This window comes from Heterodontus francisci, chromosome 1 (assembly GCF_036365525.1).
Source record: "Heterodontus francisci isolate sHetFra1 chromosome 1, sHetFra1.hap1, whole genome shotgun sequence".
In the NCBI taxonomy this organism is placed as follows: domain Eukaryota; kingdom Metazoa; phylum Chordata; class Chondrichthyes; order Heterodontiformes; family Heterodontidae; genus Heterodontus; species Heterodontus francisci.
In genome coordinates, this window is record NC_090371.1 from 283616487 (window position 1) to 283642634 (window position 26148).

Genomic DNA, 26148 nt, shown 5'->3' on the forward strand with positions numbered 1-26148 from the left:
ACCACTCCCAGGTGTGCAGCAAGGTTAGACTCAGACCAAAGAAGTTGCATCATTCCAAGCAGAAGGGCCACCCGCGCATCAACACGAGCAGAATTTCTCACCCACAGCTGTTACAAAAATTTCTAAATTCACTTGTAACAGCCCTTCAAAACACTCCCACAGGGGATGCTGAGACCAAGTGGGCCCACATCAGAGACGCCATCTATGAGTCAGCTTTGACCAACTACGGTAAAAGTGCAAAGAGAAATGCAGACTGGTTTCAATCTCATAATGAAGAGCTGGAACCTGTCATAGCCGCTAAGCGCATTGCACTGTTGAACTACAAGAAAGCCCCCAGCGATTTAACATCCGCAGCACTTAAAGCAGCCAGAAGTACTGCACAAAGAACAGCTAGGCGTTGCGCAAACGACTACTGGCAACACCTATGCAGTCATATTCAGCTGGCCTCAGACACCGGAAACATCAGAGGAATGTATGATGGCATGAAGAGAGCTCTTGGGCCCACCATCAAGAAGATCGCCCCCCTCAAATCTAAATCGGGGGACATAATCACTGACCAACGCAAACAGATGGACCGCTGGGTTGAGCACTACCTAGAACTGTACTCCAGGGAGAATGCTGTCACTGAGACTGCCTTCAATGCAGCCCAGCCTCTACCAGTCATGGATGAGCTGGACATACAGCCAACCAAATCGGAACTCAGTGATGCCATTGATTCTCTAGCCAGCGGAAAAGCCCCTGGGAAGGACAGCATTACCCCTGAAATAATCAAGAGTGCCAAGCCTGCTATACTCTCAGCACTACATGAACTGCTATGCCTGTGCTGGGATGAGGGAGCAGTACCCCAGGACATGCGCGATGCCAATATCATCACCCTCTATAAAAACAAAGGTGACCGCGGTGACTGCAACAACTACCGTGGAATCTCCCTGCTCAGCATAGTGGGGAAAGTCTTCGCTCGAGTCGCTCTGAACAGGCTCCAGAAGCTGGCCGAGCGCGTCTACCCTGAGGCACAGTGTGGCTTTCGTGCAGAGAGATCGACCATTGACATGCTGTTGTCCCTTCGTCAGAGACAGGAGAAATGCCGTGAACAACAGATGCCCCTCTACATTGCTTTCATTGATCTCACCAAAGCCTTTGACCTCGTCAGCAGACGTGGTCTCTTCAGACTACTAGAAAAGATCGGATGTCCACCAAAGCTACTAAGTATCATCACCTCATTCCATGACAATATGAAAGGCACAATTCAACATGGTGGCTCCTCATCAGAGCCCTTTCCTATCCTGAGTGGTGTGAAACAGGGCTGTGTTCTCGCACCCACACTTTTTGGGATTTTCTTCTCCCTGCTGCTTTCACATGCGTTCAAATCCTCTGAAGAAGGAATTTTCCTCCACACAAGATCAGGGGGCAGGTTGTTCAACCTTGCCCGTCTAAGAGCGAAGTCCAAAGTACGGAAAGTCCTCATCAGAGAACTCCTCTTTGCTGACGATGCTGCTTTAACATCTCACACTGAAGAGTGTCTGCAGAGTCTCATCGACAGGTTTGCGGCTGCCTGCAATGAATTTGGCCTAACCATCGGCCTCAAGAAAACGAACATCATGGGGCAGGACGTCAGAAATGCTCCATCCATCAATATTGGCGACCACGCTCTGGAAGTGGTTCAAGAGTTCACCTACCTAGGCTCAACTATCACCAGTAACCTGTCTCTAGATGCAGAAATCAACAAGCGCATGGGTAAGGCTTCCACTGCTATGTCCAGACTGGCCAAGAGAGTGTGGGAAAATGGCGCACTGACACGGAACACAAAAGTCCGAGTGTATCAGGCCTGTGTCCTCAGTACCTTGCTCTACGGCAGCGAGGCCTGGACAACGTATGCCAGCCAAGAGCGACGTCTCAATTCATTCCATCTTCGCTGCCTTCGGAGAATACTTGGCATCAGGTGGCAGGACTATATCTCCAACACAGAAGTCCTTGAAGCGGCCAACACCCCCAGCTTATACACACTACTGAGTCAGCGGCGCTTGAGATGGCTTGGCCATGTGAGCCGCATGGAAGATGGCAGGATCCCCAAAGACACATTGTACAGCGAGCTCGCCACTGGTATCAGACCCACCGGCCGTCCATGTCTCCGCTATAAAGACGTCTGCAAACGCGACATGAAATCGTGTGACATTGATCACAAGTCGTGGGAGTCAGTTGCCAGCATTCGCCAGAGCTGGCGGGCAGCCATAAAGACAGGGCTAAATTGTGGCGAGTCGAAGAGACTTAGTAGTTGGCAGGAAAAAAGACAGAGGCGCAAGGGGAGAGCCAACTGTGCAACAGCCCCGACAAACAAATTTCTCTGCAGCACCTGTGGAAGAGCCTGTCACTCCAGAATTGGCCTTTATAGCCACTCCAGGTGCTGCTTCACAAACCACTGACCACCTCCAGGCGCGTATCCATTGTCTCTCGAGATAAGGAGGCCCAAAAGAAAAAGAATAAGACCTTACTAAATAAACAGGGCCACTCTTTGATTTGGAACCACCCTAGGTTTGTTTGCCAGCTTCTCAAACCAGGTGTTTTCATTTGTCTTGCATTAAAAAAAATTGAACTCCCAAATTAAAAGTTATCTCTAGAAAATTAATGCAAACCATGAACCAGGTGATTGCAACAATTACAAGAAAAGAAATTGAAGATATATAATAAAAATTGATTTAAAAATGTACTCATGTCTGGCTGGGTTCCTGATTGAAAGCACCTTTGTGTCTTGGTTGACTGTGAGTGCTGAAGCATAATAACTCCTCACCAAGCCTAATATTACTCGCCCTCGTTGTCTATTCACCTTCTGAAGGCTACTCACACATTTTAGAGTGAATTTCATCTCAGAAATAAATTGCACTTAAATTCCTACCTTAGCAACAGACAAGAAGTTATTATTTGATAACTAGTTCCTTTATTAACAACTCTTTTTACACGATTCATTCATAAACGTCATGTAACGGATTATTCGCTTTATCCTCGTACCACTGCAAGCCTGATTAATTCTTCTGCTGCAGTCAACAAAGTATGGTACATCAATTAGGGTATACATATCTAACAATTGTGGCTGTAACAGGTTCCCATCCTGACAAGAGATTCAATTATAGAACTCACAATATAATAGGTGATACCGTCAGTTTCGAGAGTTTCAAGAGTTTTGATTTTGGTGTATTCTTGAAGCTGCAAAAATGCAGTAACTACAAGAGCAGGTCAGAGGCTGGGAATTCTGCAGCGAGTAACTCACCTCCTGACTCCCCAAAGCCTGTCCACCATCTAAAGGCACAAGTCAGGAGTGTGATGGAATACTCTCCAGCTGCCTGTTGTAATTGCATTGCTAAATCTGTTTTATAAGTGTGGAGGCATTGTGCCTTATAAACAGAGACATTTACATAGTGCCTTTGGCATAGTAAAACGTCCCAAGGTGCTTCACAGGAGCCATTAACAAACATAATTTGTCACTGAACCACGTAAGGAAATATTGGAACTGGTGACCAAAAGCTTGGTCAAAGAGGTAGGTTTTAAGGAGCGACTTATAGGAGGAAAGAGAGGTAGAGAGGTGGCGAGGTTTAGGGAGGGAATTCCAGAGTTTAAGGCTGAGATAGCTGAAGGCATGGCCGCCAATGCAAAGGAAATCAGGGATGCACAAGAGGCCGGAATCAGAGACGTGCAGAGATATCGAAGGATTGTGGGGCTGGAGGAGATTATAGAGTTAGGAAGGGGCGAGGCTATGGAGGGATTTGAAAACAAGGATGAGAATTTTTTTTGAATCGAGGCATTGCTGGACCCGGAATAATCAGGGTGAAAGAGACAGTAAAAATCCCATTGGAGAGAAGAGAACAACTTCTTCAAGGTGGGGAATTCCTGGAAAAGAAGTGGCAGTGAATTAAACACTAAACGAAGGCAAAATACTGCATATGCTGGAAATCTGAAATAAGAACAGAAAATGCTGAAAAAACAAGTGACTTGCTGAGTGTTTGCAGCATTTTCTCCTTTGATGATCTACCAGCAGATGGCAACAGAGGATTATTATATATTTTTCTTCAGCTATAACTGCTTAGTAATAGACGGATGAATGAAGGGATGACTGTGTGCTATGCATAATCAGATCACAAACAGTAATTGGCTGTGAAGCACTTTGGGACTTCCTGAGGATGTAAAAGGCACAATAGAATCACAGAATCATAGAATGGTTACAGCACAAAAGGAGGCCATTCGGCCCGTCGTGTCCATGCCGGCTCTCTGCGAGAGCAGCTCAGCTAGTCTCACCTCCCCGCCTTTTCCTCGTAGCCCTGAAACTTTTTTCTCTTCAAATAATTATCCAATTCACTTTTGAAGACCTCGATTGAATCTGCCTCCACCACATATTCAGGCACAGCACTCCAGATCCTTAACACTCAGAATCACAGAATCGTTACAGTGCAGAAGGAGGCCATTCGGCCCATTGTGTCTGCACTGGCTCTTTGAAAGAGCAACTCCCTCAGTTCCATTCCCCTGCCTTCTCCCCATAGCCTTGCACATTATTCGTTTTCATATAAATGTCTAATTCCCTTTTGAATGCTTCAATCTCTGCGTAAAAAAGTTTTTCATGTTGGCACTGGTTCTTTTGCCAATCACCTTAAATCAGCCTCCCCTGGTTCTTGACGTTTGCACCAATGGGAACATTTTCTCTCTATCTGCTCTGTCCAGACCCCCCATGATTTTGAACACCTCGATCAAATCTCCTCTCAACCTTCTCTTCTCTAAGGAGAACAGCCCCAGCTTTTCCAATCTATCCACATAACTGTAATCCCTCATTCCTGGAACCATTATCATAAATCTTTTCTGCATCCTCTCCAATGCCTTCATGCCCTTCCTAAAGTGCAATGCCCAGAGCTGGATGCAATATTCCAGTTGAGGCCGAACCAGTGTTTTATAAAGATTCACCATCATTCCTTGTTTTTGTTTTCTCTACCTCTATTTATAAAGACCAGGATCCCATCTGACTTTTTAACCACTTTCTCAACTAGCCCAGCCACTTCAATGATTTGTGCACACATATATATATAGATATATATATATATACTCAATAAATGCAAATTCTTCCTTTTAAGCCTCCAATTTCTGATATGGAAAGAAATAAACACTTACATTTGTATAGCACCTTTCATATTCTCAGGATGTCCCAAAGCTCTTTACAGAAGTACTTTTTATTTGAGCTTTAGTCACTGTTGTAATGTAGGAAACACGACAGCCAATTTGCACACAGCAAATGTGATAACGACCAGATAATCTGTTTTTTGGTCTCCGTTGGTTGAGGGATAAATATTGGCCGGGACACCAGGGAGAACTCCCCTGCTCTCCTTCAAACTAGTGCCATAGGATCTTTTACATCCACCTAAGAGAGAAGACAGGGTCTTGGTTTCTTGTCTCATCCAAAAGACGTCACCTCCAGACACGCCTCCTGTGACTGCAAAAGGCACGACAACAGTCAAGTTTCTGTGCTGCAGGTTTCTGGGAAACAAACATTACAAGAAATAGAATTAATTGCCAAAACTTTATCTTCAGAAAGCAGATGTGTCAATTGTGTATTTTTACCCTCCTTTGTATCTCTGAAGGAAGGGGGAAAAAAGCAAGGTATTGAATTTTTGGTGTGTAGATGATGAGGGAATTAGCAGCATGGTTTGATGGATGGTCATTAGGGCAGCGATTGGTTTGAGTGTGTCAAGGAAGACAATTCTATCTCGAGGGCCAGGCAGTGAGATACTGAGATACGGCGAGAGTGTTGTGTGATCATAATCAAATCACTGATCTGACAGTCCATATTGTGTCCTTTAATGTCATTAATCTGACTGAGGCCAGATAGAATAATATCTCCCAAAACTCAGCCAAGCACATCCGTAACAATGATCAAATGATCACTGCAATTTTTGCAAGCTTTTCATTGAGAGCTGCTTGGAGATTGGCTCAAATAGCTCAGCAACTGTCTGCAGTACTGACCCCGTTTTGCTGCATCAATGATTTACTGTGAGTGTCATTGCAGCTGCCATGTGGGATGTTAATATTGGATTTATATCCAAGCATTTAGCTCTCCCAACACAACGATGCAACTGAAACAGTGGCTTCCAAATTCAAACATGCAGCGCCTGTTTATTGGGTGCTAAATGCCCACCTCGGTCTCCAACACGGTCGGGAAGGAAGGGCACGATCATTCAGCCATTCATGCACATCCCACCATATTGGTAAAAGTCAATAAATTGACATACAGTACCAGTGCCTGAAACAGGGATCAGGCTCTTTGTATATGCAAATAATATGCAAATAAAGGGCCCCAATACCTGTTTGAGACACCCACCCCCAACACTGCAAGATTGGTTTGCCCAGCGGCCGCACTCAGGAAAACCAGGCCTGTATGTCACAACCAACAAAGTAAGTTTTTAAAATATATTCAGCTGAATACGGAGCCATATTCAAAGATCACGGGCTAGATTCCTCACCCCCACCCCCAAACATCTGCAGATAGCCCCCTCCTTCAATGGACACCAATCCCCACCCTGACCTCCACAACTAATTGCTGCCGCTATCTCCCGACCTGCAAACCCCCCATTCCCCTTCCCCCTCCCTCATCTCCCTGATCTTCCATTGTGCTTCGCCAGTGTGCTGTCTGTTATATGCCGCATCTCATGGAAATGAGGCCTGTTGCTCAAGTCTGGGGCCTCCTCAGTCCTCACTGTTCAGGAGCAGAGGTAGTTTCACACACTCGGGCCCTGCCCTCACCGTGCATCTATATGTTGCCACCCAAATTTCTAAGCTACTGAGCCCTAGAGACAGAATAGCATCTACCTCATGGTACTGTGGAATTAAACATCATGTACATATATTCTGCTGTTAATCCAAAAATCATACCTTCAATCCACGCAGGCTGGCAGTGCTTATCCTGCCTATCTCCAGGTATCCCAGATCCCTGCTGCTACCCAGTATGTTCCAATAGTTAATGCACAGGCTTCATCAGCTCTAACACAACAGAACCATAATGTTTAAAAGTCCAAGGGAAATCTAAAGCTTAATGCCATGACAGCAAAATACTTTAGCCTGGTTACCAAAACATTCTCCATAGAAATCTAGCTCCAGGTCAGATCGTCGAAGGATTACTGTAAATTAGTTTCTCAACAAACTAGAGCATAGAAAGTTAAGGGGAGATTTAATTGAGGTGTTCAAATTCTAAGTAGTTTTTGTTGGAGTAAATACTGGCAGGAGGGCCAGTGACCAGAGGGCACAGATTTAAGGTAACTGGCAAAAGAATCAGAGAAGAGTTGCTGTGATCTGGAATGAGCTGGCTGAAAGGGCGGAGTCATAGAGTCATAGAGTTATACGGCACAGAAACAGGCCCTTCGGCCCATCATGTCTGTGCCGGCCATCAAGCCTATCTATTCTAATCCCATTTTCCAGCACTTGGCCCGTAGCCTTGTATGCTATGGCATTTCAAGTGCTCATCTAAATACTTCTTAAATGTTGTGAGGGTTCCTGCCTCTACCACCTCGTCAGGCAGTGCGTTCCAGATTCCAACCACTCTCTGGGTGAAAATTTTTTTTTCTCAAATCCCCTCTAAACCTCCTGCCCCTTACCTTAAACCTATGCCCCCTGTTGTGCCTAATACGCACTTACTCTTAAAGAATCCGCGGAAACCAATTGGTGAAAGGCATATCAATATTTTATTCACACACTAAATCATCAAATACAAGCTCTCACTACTTGTACAGTATCAAAACTCATCAAAGTACAAGCTCTCACTACTTGTACAGTATCAAAACTCATCAAAGTACAAGCTCTCACTACTTGTACAGTATCAAAACTCATCAAAGTACAAGCTCTCACTACTTGTACAGTATCAAAAGTCATCAAAGTACAAGCTCTCACTACTTGTACAGTATCAAAACTCATCAAAGTACAAGCTCTCACTACTTGTACAGTATCAAAACTCATCAAAGTACAAGCTCTCACTGCTTGCACAGTATACTACCCATCAAGACACGAGGTGATCAGTCTCGGACTTGCGGCTGCTCTTCTGTTCTCTGAGCCCCTGGCTCAAGGTATCTTCTCGAGTGTACTTCCCCGGGGTTTTCGTACCTTCCTCAGTTTCAGTCAGGGGTTAAATCATGTTTCCAAGACCCTCCCCTCTTACTTACTCATAGGGGTCTGGTATACTGACATAATGATAATCCTTATTTGGCTCAGTGAGAACCTGTTCAAAGTTTCACAGTTTCCCATTATCTGCTATGAATCAAATCTTATCTGGTATCCATGACGACTCCCTTTATCTGCTACATGCAAAGACAGGGTCTGGTATCATCAATATGTCTTATCTATATTGTTTACAATTCCTCAGTCATCTGTGTGCTGTAGCCCCTTTGTTTTAACTAAGTTTTTATGTGTTTTTGCTATTTGTTTTTTTACTGGGTCTACACCTGGTTATTGACATCTCCGCTAAGGGAAAAAGTTTCTTCCTATCTATCCTATCTATGCCCCTCATAATTTTGTATACCTCAATCATGTCCCCCCTCAGCCTTCTCTGCTCTAAGGAAAAGAACCCCAGCCTATCCAGTCTCTCTTCATAGCTGAAATGCTCCAGCCCAGGCAACATCCTGGTGAATCTCCTCTGCACCCTCTCCAGTGCAATCACATCCTTCCTATAGTGTGGTGACCAGAACTGTACATAGTACTCCAGCTGTGGCCTAACTAGCATTTTATAGAGGTGGAGGCAGATTCAATAGTAATTTTCAAAAGACAATTGGATAAATATTGAAAAGGAGAAATTTGCAGGGTTATAGGGAAAGAGCAGGGGAACTAATGAGATAGCTCTATCAAAGAGCCAGCACAGGCACAATGGGCCGAATGACCTCCTTTAATGCTGCATGATTCTATAACTCGGACATTTAGGGCATGATTTTTTTGCAACTATCGGCATCTTTTCTTGAAACAATATTGAGATACTCTTTCCAAGTTTTAGCATTTAACAAAGTGAGCGTTGGTCCTATAGAAAATGAGTCTGGGGAATTAATAATGGATAATAAGGAAATGGCAGATGAATTGAACAGATATTTTGCATTGGTCTTCACTATTGAGGATACAAGTAACATCCCAGTATTAGCTGTAAGTCAGGAAGTGGAAGGGAGGGAGGAACTCAAGGAAATTACAATCACCAGGGAAGTGGCACTGAACAAATTGTTGGAGCTGCGGGCTGACAAGTCCCCGGGTCCTGATGGACTCCATCCTAGGATGTTAAAAGAAGTGGCTAGTGAGATAGTTAATGCATTGGTTTTAATTTTCAAAAATTCCTTAGATTCAGGGAAGGTCCCTTTAGATTGGAAAATAGTGAATGTAACTCCATTATTCAAAAGGGAAGAAAACAGAAAGCAGGAAACTACAGGCCAGTTAGCTTAACATCTGTCTTAGGGAAAACATTAGAAGCTATTATTAAAGACGTTATAGCAGAGCATTTAGAAAAATTCAAGGTAATCAGGCAGAGTCAACATGGTTTTGTGAAAGGGAAATCATGTTTAACCAATTTATTGGAGGTCTTTGAGGGAGTTACATGTGCTGTGGATAAAGGGGAACCTGTGGATGTACTGTACTTAGATTTTCAGAAGGCATTTGATAAGGTGACACATCAAAGGTAATTGTGGAAGATAAAAGCCCATGGTGTAGGGGATAACATATTGGCATGGATAGAAGATTGGTTAGCTAACAGGAAACAGAGAGTAGGCATAAATGGGTCATTTTCTGGTTGGCAAGATGTGCCAAAGGGATCTGTGCTGGGGCCTCAACCTTTTACAATTTATATAAATGACTTAGATGAAGGGACCGAAGGTATGATTGCTAAATTTGCTGATGACACAAAGATAGGTAGGATAGTAACTTGTGAAGAGGACATAAGGAGGCTGCAAATGGATATAGATAGGTTAAGTGAGTGGGCAAAGACCTGGTAAATTAGGTTTAATGTGGGAAAGTGTGAAATTGTCCTCTTTGGCAGGAAGAATAAAAAAAAAGCATATTATCTAAATGATGAGAGATTGCAGAGCTCTGAGATGCAGAGGGATCTGGGTGTCCTAGTGCATGAATCGCAAAAGGTTAGTATGCAGGTACAGCACTTAATTAGAAAAGCTAATAGAATGTTATCATTTATCGCAAGGGGAATTGAATACAAAAGTAGGGAGTTCCGAAGAAGGGTCACTGACCCGAAACGTTAACTCTGCTTCACTTTCCACAGATGCTGCCAGACCTGCTGAGTGAATCCAGCATTTCTTGTTTTTGTTACAAAAGTAGGGAGGTTATGCTTCAGCTACACAGGGATTGGTGAGACCACATCTGGATTACTGTGTACAGCTTATTTAAGGAAGGATGTAAATGCGTTGCAGGCAGTACAGAGAAAAGTCACTGACCCGAAACGTTAACTCTGCTTCTCTTTCCACAGATGTTGCCAGACCTGCTGAGTGGTTCCAGCATTTCTTGCTTTTTTTACTAGATTAATACCTGGAATGGGCGGGCTGTCTTATGAAGAAAGTTTGGACAGGCTAGGCTTGTATCTGCTGGAATTTAGAAGAGTAAGAGGCGACTTGATTGAAACATAAGAGATTCTGAGGGGTCTTGACAGGGTGGATGTGGAAAGGATATTTCCCCTTGTGGGAGAATCTTGAACTAGGGGTCGCTGTTTAAAAATAAGGGGTCACCCATTTAAGACAGAGATGAGGAGAAATGTTTTCTCTCTGAGGGTTGTGAGTCTTTGGAATTCTCTTCCTCAAAAGGCAGTGGAAGCAGAGTCTTTGAATATTTTAGGGCAGAGGGAGAAAGATGCTTGATAAGCAAGGGGGTGAAAGGTTATTGGGAGTAGGTGGAAATGTGGAGTAATCAGTTCAGCCATGAACTTATTGAATGGCGGAGCAGGCTCGAGGGGTCGAGTGGCCTACTCCTGTTCCTAATTCGTATGTTCTTATTCATTGATATGGCCATTACTCTGGAAGATATGTATATGAAATAATTTTCAGAGTTCCCCCAACTTTGTTAGCAGATCAAGAATTGCGCCACACAAGTGCCAGGCAATGACCTTCTCAAACAAGAGAGATTCTAACTATCCCCCCTTGATGTTCAACAGCATTACCATCACTGAATCCCCCACTATCAACATCCTGGGAGTTACCATTGACCAGAAACTGAACTGGACCAGGTGGCATAAAAGTGCGGCTACAACAGCAGGTCAGACGCTGGGAATTCTGCGGTGAGTAACTCACCTCCTGACATCCCAAAGCCTGTCCAGTACCTACAAGGCACAAGTCAGGAGTGTGATGGAATACTCTCCATTTGCCTAGATAAGTGCAGCTCCAACAACACTTAAGAAGCTCGAAACCATCCAGAACAAAGCAGCTCGCTTGATCAGTACCCCATTAACCACCTTAAACATTCACCCCTTCCACCACCGACACACAGTGGCAGCAGTCTGTACCATCAACTCACCAAGGCTCCTTCGACAGCATCTTCCAAACCTGCAACCTCTACCACCTCGAAGGACAAGGGCAGCAGATGCATGGGAACACCACCACCTGCAAGTTCCCCTCCAAGTCTCACACCATCCTGACTTGGAACTATATTGCCATTCCTTCACTGTCACTGGGTCAAAATCCTGGAACTCCGACCCTAACTGCACTACACTCCATGGACTGCATCGGTTCAAGAAGGCAGTTCACCACCACCTTCTCAAGGGCAATTAGGCATGGGCAATAAATGCTGACCTTGCAGTGATGCTCACATCCCATGACTGCATATAAAAAAAGATGCTTAGTGATTGTAAGCTTGCTGTTCAGACCATTGACATTTTCATCCCTGTTCCCCAGGATTCATTTTGCATAAGCTATTTTTTGTATTACTAAAACTATAATAAATTGTGCTTATTTATTTAGTCCAGTTTTGCCTTCTTTCTTCTGCCCTTTAAAGGGTGTGGTTCAATGGATATCAACAGCCCTCTGGTATCTCATCATCTAAATAGTCTTTATTCAATGTCAGCCAGGAGAGTGCATGTTAGCAGGCTATACAACTACAGGAGGCATCACAAGCTGAGCTTGATCCTGCCCTCACTATATGTCCACTCACATTCCAACAGTGTTGGGTAGTGATCAGGAGCTGGGAAACTAGATGATTGTTTTCCTTTCTCGTTGAGAGACTAAAGCACCCCCGCCCCGGCTTCAAGCAGAGATCAGATCTCAGGTCCATGCATTGCATCAGGGAGTGTAAATGTATGAATGCAAAAAGCAAAAGAAAAACTTGCATTTCTGTAGTGCCTTTCAAAACCTCAGTACGTTCTTCACAATCAATGAAGTACTTTTGAAGTGTAATCACTGTGTAATTTTGGAATTGTGGCAACCAATTTCTGCACAGCAAGCTCCCACAAACAGTAGAGTCAAGCTACAATATTTTCCAATATAATTTGATGGAAAAAAATGTCAGTAGCATGGTTTGTCAAACTATGCGATATGATTGACCAGCCATGCATGTGCTCCTGATATTCCAAAGGACAAAACAATCTCACAAGAGCAACAAGTCATCGTGATTCTAGGGGTGGGACACAAATTCCAGTCTGGGAAGTTCATGTACTTCATGTGACTATACTACATTCCTGTGCGTGCCATTTAAACATGGGCGTTAATCAATTTCGAGTTCACGTTTGTGTGAAAATAGCACATGCCAGAATGCCGCAGAATGGTGTTAAGTGATCAGTCATGAAAGGCAATGAAATTGAATTTTTACTGTTATATTGTGACACAACGCACACTCTGAAACTTTGCTTCCATAGTTTGAAAATTCATCTCGAGTCCTCGATTATTTCAAATCTTGATGCAAGCTTGTCAAATGCTGTATATTGTGTGCTATTCCACATGTTTTGTGATTTTAATTTCACATTTTTAAATAATCAATATTGCATTCATTACGATTTCAAAATAACCATTTTATATGAAATGGGTACTTGTTAAAGTTGAACAAACTTCCCTGTCTAGGAACTGGTGACATTTCTGGTAGGAATCGAACTGCTGAATCAGATGGCTCTCTGAATCTTTTTGCATCCAGCAATTCCTATCAGGGCAACCAACACTAGAATAACCCTGGAATCAGTTTACACAATAAGTGAATAGAAAGAAATCCAGAGAGTGGGGAAAAGGAGAAAAAGTTGATTGACATGTATATAGAGTGGGTCAAGATTGCTTCTGGAGAATTTTTATAGAAACCATGGTAACTATTTATTTCCTTCGTTAGAGAATGGCTTCTCACAAATTACATCCTGCATGATTGTGACTATGGCATATTATCTCTTCTCGTTCCCTCCAATTCTCTGCAGGTTTCAACACAATTCCCCAGCCCTCCTTCTCCAACACCTCTCCTCCACTGTGCACTAACTCCATAAGTCTGCCAATCCCTAGTTCCACTCCAACAATTCAAAATGTAGCCAGAGCGACATCAACAATGGCTTCTCTTCCCATCCCAACACTCCATCACCTCTGGAGTTTCTCCACAGGTCCTGTCCCTGGCCTCTCCACTTCCTTATCTACATGCTGCTCCTTGGTAACATCACCTGGAGGCACGAGCTCAGCCTTCACACTGACACCAATGATACCCTCTACTCCACCTCTCCACCACTTGTCTTGGCATCTTGATGAGCCCCATCCTGTCAGACTTCCTACCCGACATGTAGTCCTGGATGAATCTTAACATTCTCCAGCTGAACACTAGGAAGAATGGTGCTATTATCTTCAGACTCCACCATGAACTCCATTCCCTTGACACTGATTCCATCCTCCTCCCGAGCCATGATGGAGAAACCAGACTGCTTACAGCTTCAGTAACCTGCTACCCTCTGAGTTGAGTTTCAGACAACGTATTCTCTCCATCACTGCTTCTATTGACCTCTATAACATTTCACGAGCCTGTTCCTACCTCAGTCTCTCTGCCACTGAAACCCTTGTCTGTGCCTTTGTCAACGGTGGCTTAGTGGGTATCACTCTCACCTCTGAGTGAGAAGATTATGGGTTTAAGTCCCACTCCAGAGACTTGAGAACAAAGTCTCAGCTGACACTCCACTGCAGTTCTGAGGGAGAGTGGCACTATCAGAGGTGCCATCTTTCAGATGAGACATTAAACTGAGGCCCCGGCTGGAATTTTACGCCGCCCCTGTGGGTCGGATGGTGGTGTGGGGGCGGCGTAAAATTGAGCGGCAGGCTCCGGGAGGCCTAACTGTCCCGATTCCACCTCCAACCAAGTTTACGGAGCTCCGGCTGGGGAGCGGGGGGTGAGAAGCGGCCCTCGCCCACCTCCATGGGTATTTTACCCGTGACAAGCGGGTGTGCCAGGGTGCCCGATTGAGGGCCGCCCCCGCCTCCCAACCCAACCCCAGGATCCAAGACACCCCCCCTCCCCCCAAACGACCACCCTAGCCTCACCAGGACCAATTCCCCTGGTGAGGCAACCCAAACTTACCTTCAGTCCCGGCTCCTTGGTATCCTCCTTGGTTGACTGGGCTGCAGTCCCAGCAGTGGCCACCGCTCCCGGTGGCACTGCTGAGACTAAGAGCTGCCAGCCCGCTGATTGGCCGGCAGCTCACTGAGGCGGGACCTCCTCCCTCAAGTGGGTGGAAGTCCCACCTCGGGCCAATTAAAGCCTGGGGATCCGTAAAATACGGGACGGATCGCCAGGCTGGGCGGAAGCGGGTTCAGCACCGACATTTACGTCGGAGTCTGGCTCCCGTCCACCCACTGTAAAATTCCAGCCCCCATCTGCTCCCTCGGGTGGAGGTAAAAGATCCCATGGTAGTATCTGAAGAAGAGGAGGAAAATTCTTCCCAGTGTCCTGGCAAATATTTATCCTTCAATCAACACCACTGAGCAAACAGATTACCTGGTCATTATCACCTTCTCAGGGGCAATTAGGGATGGGCAACAAATGCTGGCTTTGCCAGTGACACTTGCATCCTGTGGATGAATATATTTTTAAAATATCACTGCTTGTGGGATCTTGCTGTGTGCAAATAAGATGTGACGTTTCCCACATTACAACAGTGCCTACACTTCAAAAAGTACTTCATTGGCTGTGAAGTGTGTTGGGATGTCCTGAGGTTGTGAAAGGTGCTACAGTGTCAGCCATGACTCAGTGGGTAGCACTCTCTTGCCTCTGAGTCAGAAGGTTGTGGGTTCAAGTCCCACTCCAGCACAAAAATCAAGGCTGACACTCTAGTGCAGTCACAAAGGAGTGCTATACTGTCAGAGGTGCTGTCTTTCAGATGAGATGTTAAACAACTCACTGTTTTTTCAATACTGGTGTAGAAGATCCCATGATACGCTTTCAAAGAAGAACAGGGGAGTTCTCCCAGGTGCCCTGGCCAATATTTCTCCCTCAACCAACATCGCAAAAGAAAAAATGATCAGCTTGGTTCCTGAGAGGGTGCAGAGGAGATTTACCAGAATAGCTCCAGGGATGAGGGATTTTAGTTACAAGGTTAGGTTGGAGAAGCTGGGGTTGTTCTCCTGGGAGCAAAGGAGATTGAGGGAAGATTTGATAGAGGTGTACAAGATTATGACAGGTTTAGATAAGGTAGATTAAAAAAAGCTGTTCCCATTAACCGACACAAGGACTAGGGGACACAGATTTAAGGTTTTGGGCAAGAGGTGTGAGGGATGTGGGAAAGAATTTTTTTTATGCAGCGAGTGGTAATGACCTGGAACTCCCTGCCTTTGAGGGTAGTGGAAGCAGAGACGATGAATAATTTCAAAAGGAATTTGGATGGGCACTTGAGGGAAATAAACTTGCAGGACTACGGGGATAGAGAGGGGGAACAGGACTGACTGGGTTGCTCTACAGAGAGCCGGCATGGATTTGATGGGCTGAATGGCCTCCTTTTGTGCTGTAATGACTCTATGACATTGCTGTTTGTGGGATCTTGCGATGGCTGCCATATTTCCTACACTACCAATGGTGACCACACTCCACTTAATTGGCTGTAAAGCACTTTGGGATGTCCTAAGGTTGTGAAAGACGCTATAGAAATGCAAGTCTGTCTGTCTTTGCTACCATCAGATTCACCTACTTGAATGCTCTTCTTGCTGGCCTCGTATCCTCCACCTTCTATAATCACCAACTTGTTCAAACTCTGCTCCACACAAAGTCAGGCTTGCCCATCAGCCTAATCCTCTGTTTCCTGGATTGGCTCCCCACTCCCAATCCCACAATGCCTCAAGCTTAAAATCCTTATCCTCAACTTTAAATTGCACCAGGGCCTCGTCCCTCCCTATTTCCACCACCTCCTTAGTCCTGTCCCAACTCCCTACAATACACCATTCCTCCTTCTTATCAAACCCCCTCCTCTTCTCCTTTGCCCTGCCTTTTCTTTTAATTCTTTCATGGGATGCAGGCATCACTGGCAAGGTCAGCATTTGATGTCCTAATTACCCTTGACAACTGAGTGTCTCCTTAGGCCATTTCAAAGAGACGCATGGAGTCACTTGTAGGACAGACCAGGTAAGGATGGCAGATTTCCTTCCTTAAGGATATTAGTGAACCAGATGGGTTTTTTACAACAATCAATGATAGTTTCATGGCACCATTACTGAGACTAGCTTTCAATTACAGAATTTTATTAATTAGTTGAATTTATTAATTACATTTAAATTTCATTACCTGCCACGGTGGAATTTGAACCCATGTCCGCAGGGCACCAGCCTGGGCCTCTAGATCACTAGTCCCATGACATTACCACTACACCACTGTCTCCCCATTTTAGAAAAGCTAACTATCTCAGTCCTAATCTTGTGAATTCCCTGCCTAAACCCCTCTACCTCACCATCTCTCTCCTCCTTCAAATTGCTCCTCAAAATCCTTCTTTTGAACAGGTTTGTTGTCAACACAAACAAAAACAAAAAATACTGGAAATACTCAGCAGGTCTGGCAGCATTTGTGGAGAGAGAAACAGAGTTAACGTTTCAGGTCTGTGACCTTTCATCAGAACTGGCAAAGGTTAGAAAAGAATTAGGTTTTAAGCAAGTGAATGGGATGGGAGTGGGGGAGAGAACAAAGGGGAAGGTGTTTGATAGGGCAGGAGAGATTAAATAACAAAGCAGTCCAGGGACAAAGGAAAAGCGTGTGTTAAATTGAGACGGCTGATGTCTCGCCGACAGTTCTCAATGAACAGATCAAGAGTGGGTAAGAGGCCAGAGGCGGGGGTCCAGGTGGAGAGAGAATGCTGACGGTGGGTGAATGGGTCTGCTGGTCAGTGGGAGGACTCCTGGTCAGAGGGAAGTGTTAGGCAAACCCCCCCACCTGCCAAGACTGAGGCACACATGAATTCGCCACATAAACATTAAAACAGAATGCTTTAATTGTCAGGAACGGACAAATGACAGGTTTTCTGATAAATTTTTTTAAGATAAATTTTTATTGTTCAACACCCTAATATACATAACTACACCTACTCTCACACTCATATAGATGCACATATGCTCAAGAAAAGATTGTGAATATAAAAGTAGCATGTGCTTAGGCCTTATGATTTCAAGAGTTCCCTATTACACTTGCTCTTCCCTGGAGTGAAGACTTGAAACACTGCAGGCCTGTAATCTTTTTCACCCAGTGAAAAATAGCTCTGGAGGTTTAGGAGGACAGATTCACAGTTGTTTTATGTGCGCAGTAGCAGATTGCTCTTGTTATAACCCAGTAAAGGTTCAATAGCGAAGCCCTGGTACGATTCCACAAGTGGAGAGTTCAAGGCCAACTCGAGTCTCTGCCAACATATGGCTCAAAGTTGGTGGTCTTAGGCAGGGTCTTTACTCTTCATTAGCATAGATGTTTCTGTCTTTTTTTGTCTGCTCAGAATATGCCTTAGTAAAACCCCTTATCAGAAACCTAGCTTCTGGCATGTGACCAGAGCATTTTTTTCCATTGTCCTCATAAATAGTTTTTGATGGTTTGGCCATTGTCAGACAATGGAGTCTGGGTATCACTCATCCACATACCATCTTGATAAAATAGAGTTTTTCACACCCATTTTCTGGATTTCAAATTTGGAGCTGAAGAGTCTGCAACAGTATTTTGAACCAGTTTTTAAAAATTAGTTGGAGAAGAGCAGCCATTTGCATTTTAATGACTTCTCCAAGACTTGTCCAGCCATGAGAATTAACTCAGGTTCTTGCAGTCCATGTGTATTAGCAAGAAAGAAAAGGTTACCTGACCTCTCAACTACATTTTGTTTTACAGAAAAGTGTCCATTTTGGGGTTATACTTCTGTCATAGACCTGTAATTATTTTTCTCCTCGGATTAAAAACAGTGTGTGTGCCTTTAAGACTCTGTTAAAAACAGTGCACCTTTAAGGGAGAGAAGGTTCTGGAATTCCTGAGACACAGTGTGCAGCAGTTGCATTTTTGTTACCATCAGCAACAGCAGGAGAGAGCGAGATCACATGGTAATGTTTCCATTTTGACTGTGTAGAATCATAGAATCACAGAAAGTTTAAGACACAGAAAGAGGCCACTTGGCCCATCATGTCTGTGCCGGCTGAAAAACGATCCACCTATTATAATCCCACCTTCCAGCATTTGGTCCCTAGCCCTGCATAGAACTGGCAGAAACTGGCTGAGACCAGTTAGTTCTGAGACTTTCCAGCGAGGTGAACCGAAAAAAGGAGTTGTTTTATTCTCTCTCAGAAAAATTCTACAAGGTGCTACAAGCCAAGTTAATTCCCTAAGTAAAGAAGAAAATCTTTTCTTTTTCAAGAAATCATTTATATTGCTGTTTAATGTCTACTGCAGCTGAACAGTTGAATGCCTTTCTTCTGAAGGGCTATTTTCATCAGATCCATCTGAAGACTGCAAGTGACCTTTGACTATTTTCACATTCAAAGACCTCATCCACCGGGAAAGTAACCGACAAAGACTTTCTTATTTTCTTTATTCTGAAGAGGCAGCTAATTTTTTAAAAACCCACTTTTAAAACCAATTAACTGTTAGTTTTTAAGTGTATGTGTGTGAATGGGCGAGTTAGATTAAAATAAGAAATTATAAGATCTTTAGACATAGGTTTATCTTAATAGTGTTTAAGATTTAGTTTTTTTCATAAATAGTTAACTTGTTGTTGTCTAAAGATACCTGGTTTGGTCTGATTCATTCTGGGGTTACTAGAGTGTTTAATTCGGCTGTTTTCCGATTGGGGTGTGAAAGTTTAATAATATGCTGTGACCTGTGGGGTGAAGGGACTGAATTGACAGTGCGTTGCTCCCACCACGGTTGTAACACTTCATAAGTTCATATTTATAGTTCATAAGTTTGTATTGCGTGAGCATGACAACGTGTACTTCTTTCAGTTTAGTATACTGTATTCACTGCTCACAATGTGGGTCTGCTCTAAATGAGGAGACCAAATGTAGATTGGCCAATTGCTTTGCAAAACACTGAGAGTGTAACCCTGAGCTTCTGGTCACCTGTCATTTTATTTCTCCACCTTGCTCTCACGCTGACCTCTCTGTCCTTGGTCTTCTGCAGTGTTCCACTGAAGTTTAATGTAAGCTCAAGGAACAGCACCTCGTCTTTCCATTAGACACTTCATAGCCATCCAGACTCAACAAAGTTCAACAATTTCAGACTGTAACCTCTGCTCCAATTTTGTTTCCTTTTCCTTTGCAGGTTTTGGTTTTATTCTCAATTTTCTCTTGCTTTTGCTTTCAGACGGCAGCAGCTCATCATTGTGCCATTCACATCTCCTGTTGCACATCTTTTGCTTCTTTGGTTGGTTGGTTAGCATCCTTCCATCTATGAAAGAGGATGGACATGCAGTAAACAATCCATGTAGGTGGGGTGTCTTCTCTTGGTGCACCTTTGCTGATGGTTGCGAAGGCCAATCCTTGAGAGGCAGGTTCTGCCACAAGTGCCACACATGAAGCTGCCAAGTGACGCTGTGAGTTGTTGTTTTTGACGTTGGCGCCTGTTGCCAAGCTGCTGTAGCAACTGGTCATCATGGTAGTGCACACCAATTCACAGGATGTGTCACCATTTCCCTCTTTTGCCAGCTAATGGCTCCCAAGTACGATAGTTGACATTTGGGGCCTTCATATCATGCTTGCAAGCATCCTTGAAGCTGAGCTTTGGCCGCCCCACTGGTCGTCTGGCCCTGGCTACCCCACCATACGGATGATCCTTGGGTATGCGACTGTCTTCCATCCTGCGAACCACCGAAGCTGCCTCTGATTGATTAGTGCCAACACACTTGGGAGCTCTGCCCTTTGAGAGGACTGCCACACTTGTGATTTTGTCCTGCCAGGATATACCCATAATGCGTCACTGACAGAGATGATGGAGATTATTGAGCTTCTTTTCCTGGTAGCTGTAATCTCCCATGTTTCACAGCCATACAGCAAGGTGCTGAGAACACAGGCCCTATAAACCACTCAGTTTGGCATCTTCTGCTCCATTCTCCTGGCCTTCGTCTTCCCTGCAGCTCTGGAAGCTGTCTACTTGCACACTGGGTCAAATGACAAGCTCTACAATCTATCAAGGCTGAAAGCGAAGACAAAAACACATCACGTCCTGATCAGAGATCTCCTCTACACTGATGATGCCACGCTAGTTGCTAACACGGAAACTCCATGTTCTCCTTGACTGTAAGCATGAAGAAAACCGTGGTCAGAGGACATGGTGTTGCATCTCTGCCCCTGATCACACTAAATAACACCCCACTGGAAGTGGTTAGTAAATTCTGCTACCTTGGATCACGGTGACAGACAATCTGTCCCTTGATGCAGAGCTCGATACACACATAGGGAAAGCAGCTACCACCTATGGCTGACTTGCAAAACGCACATGGGATAACACCAAGCTGACCCTCAGGACAAAGTTGATATTTCTTTACTCGTCCCATTACCACTCCCATTTGACTTTACACCATCAACTCTTTTGTCATTTAATCTCTCCTGCATTCCACCCTATCACAGACCTTCCCTTTTGTTCTTTATCCCACCCTCACCCCTTTCACTTGCTTAAAACCTATTACATTTCTATTTTTTCCCAGTTCTGATGAAAGGTCACAGACCTGAAACATTAACTCTGTTTCTCTGTCAGACCTGCTGAAATTTCCAGCACTTTCAGGTTTTATGTCATCTACAGTATTTTGCTTTTGAACCGAGGTTATAAAGATTTAGCAAAACTTGTTTACCTTAATTCTCTTTGCCACCATTTATAAAGCCAAGGATTCTGTATGCTTTCTTTAAACAGATATCAACTTGTCCTGTCACATTCCAAGATTTGTGTAAATACATTCTCAGGTCTCTCTGTTCCTTCATCTATTTAAAAATTATATCATTTAGCTTATATTATCTCTCCTCATTCTTCCACCCAAAATGTACCACCTCACACTTTACTGCATTGAGATTTATCTGCTATGAATCTGCTCATTTCACCAAAGTCCTCCTGAAATTTGTTACCATCTTCCTCATTGTTCACTACTTTTTCAAGCTTTGTGACATCTGCAAACTTTGCAGCAGCTTTTTCGGGAGCAGAGAGTGCGAGCGAGTGAGCAGCTGGGAAGGTCAGTTTAAAGTAAATTTAATTTCCTTTTGTTTTCGGCGGAGACCAGGGGGCTGCTGGGTAAGTAAAACCCTATATATTTGGGCCGTTTCTGAACCCGAGACACTACACCTGTAGTGTCTCCCATCCGCCCTCCTCCTCTAACCAAAAAAAGGACTCGGTGGTGTGTAGATAAGGTAAGGCTTTTTCTATTACTCTTTTTTTTTATCGTGTGATTAGTAAAAAACTTTTCGTTCCTTTTTCATTTAACTAAGTTTAAGCTTAAGATTAAAAATGGCAGGAGATCTCAGACCCGTGTCATGCTCCTCTTGCTCAATGTGGGAGCTCAGGGACACGGCTGATGTCCCTGACTCCTTCACGTGCAGTAAGTGTGTCCAGCTGCAGCTCTTGTTAGACCGCATGACGGCTCTGGAGCTGCGGATGGACTCACTTTGGAGCATCCGCGATGCTGAGGAGGTCGTGGATAGCACGTTTAGCAAATTGATCACACCGCAGATTATGATTGCTGAGGGAGAAAGGGAATGGGTGACCAAAAGGCAGAGAAAGAGCAGGAAGGCAGCGCAGGTGTCCCCTGCGGTCATCTCCCTCCACAACAGGTATACCATTTTGGATACTGTTGAGGGAGATGGCTCACCAGGGGAAGGCAGCAGTAGCCAGGTTCATGGCACCATGGCTGGCTCTGCTGTTCAGAAGGGCGGGAAAAAGAGTGGAAGGGCGATAGTCATAGGGGATTCGATTGTAAGGGGAGTAGATAGGCGGTTCTGTGGTCGAAAACGAGACTCCCGAATGGTATGTTGCCTCCCAGGTGCACGGGTCAGGGATGTCTCAGATCGGCTGCAGAACATTCTGAAGGGGGAGGGTGAACAGCCAGTTGTCGTTGTGCACATAGGCACCAATGATATAGGTAAAAAACGGGATGAGGTCCTACAAGCAGAATTTAGGGAGTTAGGAGCCAAGTTAAAAAGTAGGACCTCAGAGGTAGTAATCTCAGGATTGCTACCAGTGCCACGTGATAGTCAGAGTAGAAATGAAAGAATAGTCAGGATGAATGCGTGGCTTGAGAGATGGTGCAGGAGGGAGGGGTTCAGATTTTTGGGACATTGGGACCGGTTCTGGGGGAGGTGGGACTATTATAAATTGGACAGTCTACATCTGGGCCGGACTGGAACCAATGTCCTTGGGGGTGCTTTTGCTAACGCTGTTGGGGAGGGTTTAAACTAATGTGGCAGGGGGATGGGAACCAAATGAGGTCAGTGGAGAGTAAGGATGTAGTAACTAAAGCCTGTAAGGAACGAGATAATGAAGTCAGTGTGACTAAGGGAAAGAGTAGGCAGGGAGCAGATGATGAAAGCAAAGGGACTGGTGGTCTGAGGTGTATTTGTTTTAATGCAAGAAGTGTAGTAGGTAAGGCAAATGAACTTAGGGCTTGGATTAGTACCTGGGAGTATGATGTTATTGCTATTACTGAGACTTGGTTAAGGGAAGGGCATGATTGGGAACTAAATATCCCAGGATACCGATGCTTCAGGCGGGATAGAGAGGGAGGTAAAAGGGGTGGAGGAGTTGCATTACTGGATGGATATCACAGCTGTGCTGAAGGAAGGCACTATGGAGGACACGAGCTGTGAGGCAATATGGGCAGAACTCAGAAATAGGAAGGGTGCGGTAACAATGTTGGGGCTGTACTACAGGCCTCCCAATAGCGAGCGTGAGATAGAGGTACAAATATGTAAACAGATTATGGAAAGCTGTAGGAGCAACAGGGTGGTGGTGATAGGAGATTTTAATTGTCCCAACATTGACTGGGATTCACTTAATCTTAGAGGTCTAGATGGAGCAGAATTTGTAAGGAGCATCCAGGAGGGTTTTCTAGAGCAGTATGTAAATAGTCCAACTCGGGAAGGGGCCATACTGGACCTGGTGTTGGGAAATGAGCCGGGCCAGGTGGTTGACGTTTCAGTAGGGGACTACTTTGGGAATAGTGATCACAATTCCGTAAGCTTTAAAATACTCATGGACAAAGACGAGAGTGGTCCTAAAGGAAGAGTGCTAAATTGGGGGATGGCCAACTATACCAAAATTCGGCAGGAGCTGGGAAATGTAGATTGGGAGCAGCTGTTTGAAGGTAAATCCACATTTGATATGTGGGAGGCTTTTAAAGAGAGGTTGATTAGCGTGCAGGAGAGACATGTTCCTGTGAAAATGTGGGGTAGAAATAGCAAGATTAGGGAACCATGGATGACAGGTGAAATTGTGAGACTAGCTAAGAGGAAAAAGGAAGCATACATAAGGTCTAGGCGGCTGAAGAAAGACGAAGCTTTGAAAGAATATCGGGATTGTAGGCGCAATCTGAAACGAGGAATTAAGAGGGCTAAAAGGGGTCATGAAATATCTTTAGCAAACAGGGTTAAGGAAAATCCCAAAGCCTTTTATTCATATATAAGGAGCAAGAGGGTAACTAGAGAAAGGATTGGCCCACTCAAGGACAAAGGAAGAAAGTTATGCGTGGAGTCAGAGAAAATGGGTGAGATTCTAAACGAGTACTTTGCATCGGTATTCACCGAGGAGAGGGACATGACGGATGTTGAGGTTAGGAACAGATGTTTGATTACTCTAGGTCAAGTCGGCATAAGGAGGGAGGAAGTGTTGGGTATTCTAAAAGGCATTAAGGTGGACAAGTCCCCAGGTCCGGATGGGATCTATCCCAGGTTACTGTGGGAAGCGAGAGAGGAAATAGTTGGGGCCTTAACAGATATCTTTGCAACATCCTTAAACACGGGTGAGGTCCCGGAGGACTGGAGAATTGCTAATGTTGTCCCCTTGCTTAAGAAGGGTAGCAGGGAAAATTCAGGTAATTATAGACCGGTGAGCCTGACGTCAGTGGTAGGGAAGCTGCTGGAGAAGATACTGAGGGATAGGATCTATTCCCATCTGGAAGAAAATGGGCTTATCAGTGATAGGCAACATGGTTTTGTGCAGGGAAGGTCATGTCTTACCAACTTAATAGAATTCTTTGAGGAAGTGACAAAGTTGATTGATGAGGGAAGGGCTGTAGATGTCATATACATGGACTTCAGTAAGGCGTTTGATAAGGTTCCCCATGGTAGGCTGATGGAGAAAGTGAAGGCGCATGGGGTCCAGGGTGTACTAGCTAGATGGATAAAGAACTGGCTGGGCAACAGGAGACAGAGAGTAGCAGTGGAAGGGAGTTTCTCAAAATGGAGACGTGTGACCAGTGGTGTTCCACAGGGATCCGTGCTGGGACCACTGTTGTTTGTGATATACATAAATGATTTGGAGGAAAGTATAGGTGGTCTGATTAGCATGTTTGCAGACGACACTAAGATTGGTGGAGTAGCAGATACTGAAGGGGACTGTCAGAGAATACAGCAGAATATCGATAGACTGGAGAGTTGGGCAGAGAAATGGCAGATGGAGTTCAATCAGGGCAAATGCGAGGTGATGCATTTTGGAAGATCCAATTCAAGAGTGAACTATACAGTAAATGGAAAAGTCCTGGGGAAAATTGATGGACAGAGAGATTTGGGTGTTCAGGTCCATTGTTCCCTGAAGGTGGCAACGCAGGTCAATAGAGTGGTCAAGAAGGCATACGGCATGCTTTCCTTCATCGGACGGGGTATTGAGTACAAGAGTTGGCAGGTCATGTTACAGTTGTATAGGACTTTGGTTCGGCCACATTTGGAATACTGCGTGCAGTTCTGGTCGCCACATTACCAAAAGGATGTGGATGCTTTGGAGAGGGTGCAGAGGAGGTTCACCAGGATGTTGCCTGGTATGGAGGGCGCTAGCTATGAAGAGAGGTTGAGTAGATTAGGATTATTTTCATTAGAAAGACGGAGGTTGAGGGGGGACCTGATTGAGGTGTACAAAATCATGAGAGGTATAGACAGGGTGGATAGCAAGAAGCTTTTTCCCAGAGTGGGGGATTCAATTACAAGGGGACACGAGTTCAAAGTGAGAGGGGAAAAGTTTAGGGGGGGATATGCGTGGAAAGTTCTTTACGCAGAGGGTGGTGGGTGCATGGAACGCATTACCAGCGGAGGTGGTAGACGCAGGCACGATAGTGTCTTTTAAGATGTATCTAGACAGATACATGAATGGGCAGGAAGTAAAGAGATACAGACCCTTAGAAAATAGGCGACAGGTTTAGATAGAGGATTTGGATCGGCGTAGGCTTGGAGGGCCAAAGGGCCTGTTCCTGTGCTGTAATTTTCTTTGTTCTTTGAAAGTGTTCCCTTTATATCCAAGTCCAGGTCAATCATATATATCAAAAACAGCAGTGGTGGTAATACTGGCCCCCTGGGGAACACCACTGTTATACTACACCCCCACCACCAGTCTGAAAACAACTGTTCAACATTCTAACAATGGCTGAATTTTAAATTCCTTCATGGCCTCACTCCTCCCTATCTCTGTAACTTGCTCCAGTCCTACAACCCTCCAAGATCTCTGCATTGCTGCAATTCTGGCCTCTTGCACATCCCTTTTTCCATCACTCCATCATTGGCGGCCGTGTCTTCAGCAGCCAAGCCC

The 26148-nt window shown here is 44.7% G+C and overlaps 1 protein-coding gene across 3 annotated transcripts in view; it reads right to left on the reverse strand.

The window, feature by feature from the left end:
- Positions 1-26148, reverse strand: part of LOC137377254 (probetacellulin-like) — a 106337-nt gene that overhangs the window by 78205 nt on the left and 1984 nt on the right. Inside the window, exon 2 of one of the 3 annotated variants that reach the window (XM_068046807.1) lies at positions 5393-5508. The exons of 1 other annotated variant lie outside the window; for it this stretch is intronic. In XM_068046807.1, the coding sequence (XP_067902908.1) occupies positions 5393-5429 (37 nt within the window). In that variant the 5' untranslated portion in view covers positions 5430-5508. Of the gene's footprint in view, positions 1-5145; positions 5509-26148 lie in introns of all 3 variants that reach the window. One more of the 3 variants, XM_068046815.1, reaches the window with a different exon arrangement.